This window comes from Nestor notabilis, unplaced genomic scaffold, assembly GCF_000696875.1.
Source record: "Nestor notabilis isolate BGI_N333 unplaced genomic scaffold, ASM69687v1 scaffold35397, whole genome shotgun sequence".
Classification (NCBI taxonomy): domain Eukaryota; kingdom Metazoa; phylum Chordata; class Aves; order Psittaciformes; family Psittacidae; genus Nestor; species Nestor notabilis.
The window spans coordinates 10,576-16,170 of record NW_009938414.1 but is presented as its reverse complement, the minus strand read 5'-3'; the positions used below and the strand labels follow the sequence as shown (position 1 = coordinate 16,170).

The window sequence follows — 5,595 nt, the reverse complement described above, 5'->3', positions numbered from 1 at the left end:
CTGGTGTACGCATTGTGAGCTGCTAGTGAAGGTGATTGAGATGCTGGCCTGGTCCTTGCAAAAATCGAATGTTCCCAGTGGGAGTTGCAGCATTCGCAGAAGTAGCTCTGGTCCTTATTGAACCGCATTGCCTTAAACTTGGCGTTCAGCTGTACCTGAGCAACTGGAAATCTAGCTTTATGCAGGGCGCTGCTAACCTCGGGAGCCAGTAATTCAGAAGGCTAAAAATGCACTTACACACACCTTATTGCAGAGCCTGATTTTATACTGTTACCGCGTTCATCCCTCCTCATGTTTTTGTTTAAACTTTTTTGAACTGGTTAGCCATTCACCTTGTGCTCATGTTTCATATAGGCATCGTAATTTACAATTAATGAGTTTTATGATTAAAAACATAATACTTTTCCCCCTTTTTTTCTTTCTAGTATGTACTATGAGTTTATACTCAGATCCATTCAGGGGAATGTCTTTTGCTTACCTTGGTGGAATAATATGTAATAGACATGATGGACATACACGTTATACAAATGTATAGTTGTGTTTTATTGAGGCACCAAAATAATGGAGTCTACTGAGAAGGAGTTGACAGTGTTAGACAGCAAGACCCAGCCTATGCTTGAAATGTATTGCCCTCTTGTGATGGATTTGGGTGTCCAGTTAGTTATTCTTCATTTTCTGTTCCATAGGACAGTTGGGATGCACCTAGCTATGCCAGCAAATCTTTACATTCCGACGTAAGGTTCATTATGCCATGATGTCTACTAGTTCAGACGACTTATAGGACCCTATGGGTCTCTTCTGTGATCACAGAGCTTTCTACCTGTCACATTTTTCCCACGTCCCTTGTTACATACACCATCGTTTTGACTATTTGGAGATGGAAAATAAATCTGGGGGATTTTACATCTGCAGGACACTCTCAAGGTGGCAGTAGTTTGTACTGCTTGCTCAGAGAACCCAAGCTGATTGAAGGTGCCTTATGCTTTTCAGGAGCATGAAAGCTATATAAAAAAAATACCTTTTAATAGCTGCTTGAGCAAAATGCCAGAAGAAGACAATGTATGTGCAGACAAGCACTTTCTCTAGTGAGAGTGCATTTCTGTGCTCTCTCTGGCTAGTGACATGCAGTTTGGCAAAGTATTGTAAATACTTCTAAGAAATGGTTATTGGCAAAGTAATTATTCATAAATAATTTTTTCAAACTGTTTGAAATTATAGGAACATGTTTTAAAGCATAGATTTCCTGATCGTGGAACAGTCATCCTGTGCTTGCTGCTGGGAAGTTAAAGCAAGCCACTGAACTGAGGATGCTTCCTAAGCTAGTTACCTGGGGTCAGTTTGAGGAAGTAGAAAAACAACATTTGACAGTCATAGCCTCTTCTGCAGGCAGAGAGGGGGGTTTGCTGGGAGGCAGTGGGGTGTTCATTTGGGGTAAGCTTAGGTTAAAAAGTAGCTGACTTTTATTTAAGAGCAGCAGGAGACCTTGTATTTAGAATAATAATAATGTGAAAAGCTAGAGCTTTCAGATTTAAGTTCTTGAATGGTAACCTGAAAGAATTGATGCACTTTACTCACTAGAGTAAGCCAAGTCTTAAATTACATTTCTGTTGTCTCGTCAATCTAGTACATTGAAGTTGCCTTTGTTTAATGAAGACTCTTCAAATACTGCTTTCCTGCAATGCTAGAGGAAAGCATACTTGAAGCTGAATTCAGATGCAAGATATTGACTCATTTGTGGATTTGTAATATAATAAATTGTTAGAGTTAATAATGTGAGTATGTATCTTTACGTCCTGTAACTACTTGAGTGCATACATCCAACTGGCTATAAGAGAAAGTGCCAAGCTTAGGTGGTGAGATTAAATTGGTTTAAATTGGAATATCTCAGCTTTACCTGACCATATTAGTCTTTTTGTATGAATTCTACAAAGCAAAGCCCCAAGAAATAGCAGCAAATGTCACCCTTAGAATTGCAGAGTCAACTTGAGTCAAAAAACGGTCCATTTGAAAGAGTCCTTGGGTTGCTCAGCGTGGTCCAGCTGAGGCAAACTCCATGTGGGGAATGCTTCCCTCTGGCCCTCTGCCCCATTCCAGGCAGAGCCCAGAGACCCTCTTCCAGGACTAAATGCAGCCCCAAGAGCTGAAGCCACCAGCCTGCTCCCAGTCCAGAAACTTGGTGTGGCTGTGGCCACTGCTGCTGCAGGTGGGGGAACAGGAGGGGAGGGAGGCAGCAGCTGCTGCTTTTGGCAGCTGTCACAGATGGTCATTTACTGTGCATGGTGGCTTCTGAATGTTTAATTTATGGACTGATAAAAAGCAGTGTTGGACATGTAAAAGCTGCGCATGTAGTCGAAGCTTTACCTTCAATCTACAGAACGTTGTACTCTTAAAAAAATTATCTCAGATTAGGCAACCAAAGGTAGTAATTGTTTTGACCATCTGATTTTACTTTTTTTTTTCCTAATCTCCAAACTATGGACAGTAAGAACAGTGCGTGTTATACTTTGCAGAGTAAACCATGAAGTGTTGGAATGATGTAGTGACAAAAGCTCATGAGATAAGGGGGTATATGTACCTCCCTTCTACATGAGCAAAATATTACTGGCGTTAAAAAAAAAAATTAACCTGTTTGCTAGATTAGAGTTTTTCCATTAATTGCTGAAGTGGATAGTGGATTCTAAGTTTTACATTGATCTTTTATAACCTATTACATTTTAAGAGTCAAAATGAAGAGGATGCATGGATTTGAAAGATGGAATACCTCACAACAGTGTGTGGGGGGGCTTCTTAAAATAGCCCTAAATCACAGAATTTTCATACATGCATAATTGTAGCAAAGCACCACAACTTGCTTGTTTTGGTGTTACAGCAAGAAACTTTATGCAGAATTTGTTGACTCTGCTGTCATCAATTTTGAGCAGAACTTTAAAGGCGTAGGATCAGTTGTCCCAGAGAGCAAGAGCTGAAATTTTATGTTTTTCCAAGGAAGAATATTTCAGCAGTAAGGATACTGTCCTCAGTCTACAAAAGCATCACTCGGGAAGGGGAACATTACTGAAAGGAACACGGTCTCTTTGTGAATGAGTTCTTTCTGCCACAATATAACTCACATTGAAAGCACCTGAGTCTTTCTGCCAGACCAGATCAACTGGGTTTAGTTAAATAGTTCACATTTGTAGAAACAAGCCAGAATTGTTTTTCAGGGAGTGGAAAAAAGTGTCTGTGAAAAACAAAAAGGACAGATTTTGGTATCATAGCATAGCTGATAAACTTTATATTTCTTTTTGTTGTTTCATATTCAAGGCTTATATGAATCCCATAGCTATGGCCAGAGCACGAGGTCCTGCCCCAAATTCAGGACCAACAATACAAGACTACTTGAACAGGCCAAGACCAACATGGTAAGTTGCAATACTCTTGTCTGTTCTTCTGACCTTTGGAGTAAAAGATTTGTTCCCTTTTACTGGGATGACACTGGTACCCACCTCCTCTCTGAATACCTAGTAACACATTTTGAAAGATCCCTTGTCTCTGGCAAAGGTGTTCTTTTCTAAAAATGTATTCAGTCCCCTCTCGTAAAAACAACACTATTTCATTTTAAAATGCATATTTCTCATTTGTCTTTAAATATTTTGGCAACAGTTTCTCAAAAGAGGAAGACATTGGTCATTTTACCTCTGTCACAAATCCTGATACCTAAAGCCTGCAGATATTTTAAATTTTTAACCAAAGTAATCGCTAGAAAAAACATTTTGCTGGTCTGTCCTTAGAACACAGTTTACCCTAACAACAAAATCATTACTTTGAGATATTATCAACAATGTACTTTACATTCTGTCTATTTTGCCTCCTCCCATAAGGCATTAGAGAACAATTTACCTAATCACAAAGTTAACTTTAGATCTTTCAGTGGGATTTAGCTACAGTACTTAACTTATTAGGTTTAGGTTGCCATATGCATAACATCTAAGATGCTTTCATTCTTCTTTCTGGTGGACGTTCAGCCAAAGCTATACTTCAAAAAAAACCTACAAGAAGTTAGACACTGAAGAAGATATTTTTAATTGTGAAAGTCATGATCTATCATCTTCTTTTATGTAGGGAAGAAGTGAAAGAGCAACTAGAAAAGAAAAAGAAAGGATCCAGGGCTTTGGCTGAGTTTGAAGAAAAGATGAACGAGGTTGGTAATGTTATGTTAATGTTGATATTTTATTTTTCTTATCTTATATGCTACTTTTTACCCATAATATTTCACTCCAGCTTTTAATGAGTAAATGTTTTGTTTTATTCATATCAGAAGTTCAGGTTACCATTTAACCAGTGAGAGCTAACTCTCAATTCAGAGAAACATTATATTAAAAGTTTTGAAAATTGCTGCTGAATAAAACTTAGACTTTTCATAAATGTAAATATAGTTACACAAATGCATGTGTTTATATTAATAAACGAAACTCATTAATAAACGAAACTCATGTGTTTTCCGGTATGATAAACCAAAGTCTGCTGTGCTAATCTTCATTTGTTTAAGGTCACATAAACCAAATATATCGGAAAGTGGTCTATTACTGGAAACAGACATCTTTGGCAAGGAATGTACATATAATAGTAAGAGGAGAGAAGGCACAAAGAATGGCCTTCAAGGTACAGATAGGACTATAAAGTACTTCTTTCTCACTCATCCTAAACTGATTACATTCCATACTAGTTCCCTGCTATAAACACAGTTGTGTTGGTGCCTGTGTTCAGTACCTGCTGGAGAGCAGTGCGGTGTAAGAAAGTTTCACATATAATTCCTGTTCTAAACATAGGAAGAAATTAGTATACAATGAATTTAAGAGTTCCTGTTCCTTCTTGGGTCCTGGAATCTTGAGATAAGATTCAAGCAGTAGTTCTCATCATTGTGAGTTTCTGGTTGAAGTAGATGGTGCTTCTCCTCTGCTACTGGAAGAGCATAGCTCCCACAGTACTCTTGGGACACCTTTTTGCTTAAGAAGTTATACCAGTATTTGGAGGGTCATGGGGTGCTATTCTGTGAGGATCAGTTGTTCAGCACTCTCTGCATTTTAGCTTGGTGAGTTTGGTTTAGTATTTTATTATATTCCTTTCCTGCTTTTTGCTTTAATGTGAAGTAATGGAAACTGGCATGAATAGAAGATAACAGCCTTTTGGTATGGCAGAAGGGTAGGAAGGGATGCAGGGAACCGTGAAATGGCCATAAAGCTCCTAAGAACATTTCTGTGAATGGTTGAAAAGATTACAAGTCTCTGAACGAGGTGCTGTCTCCTATTTTACTTACAGACATTGTGCTTTTTTGTTTACAATGTAATACTAGCACAGTTAGTTATTATTAAAATAATTTGAAGAGAACACCTGCCTAATAAAGTAGAAGCTGTTATTAGAGACCCCTGGGATAGCTCTGGACAGCTGGTATATCAAAATATGCAATATTGCACAGATGCTACCTTGGGCTGTGGAAATGCATAACACACAGCACTCTGTCCTGGCTTGTCTGCCATGGCTCAGCAGCACTGTTCAGCAAATTCACAGGATGCTGACTTAGGGATCTGTGTATCATACTGCATTGCACAGGTATAA

At 38.5% G+C, this 5,595-nt stretch overlaps 1 protein-coding gene across 1 annotated transcript in view; it reads left to right on the top strand.

Moving 5' to 3' along the window:
* The first annotated feature begins 3,309 nt into the window (after window positions 1-3,309).
* Window positions 3,310-5,595, top strand: part of FAM133B (family with sequence similarity 133, member B) — an 11,514-nt gene continuing 9,228 nt past the window's right edge. The window contains exons 1-2 of the mRNA XM_010019304.1: window positions 3,310-3,401; window positions 4,102-4,180. Coding sequence (XP_010017606.1) covers window positions 3,310-3,401; window positions 4,102-4,180 — 171 coding nt within the window. The remainder of the gene's footprint in view (window positions 3,402-4,101; window positions 4,181-5,595) is intronic.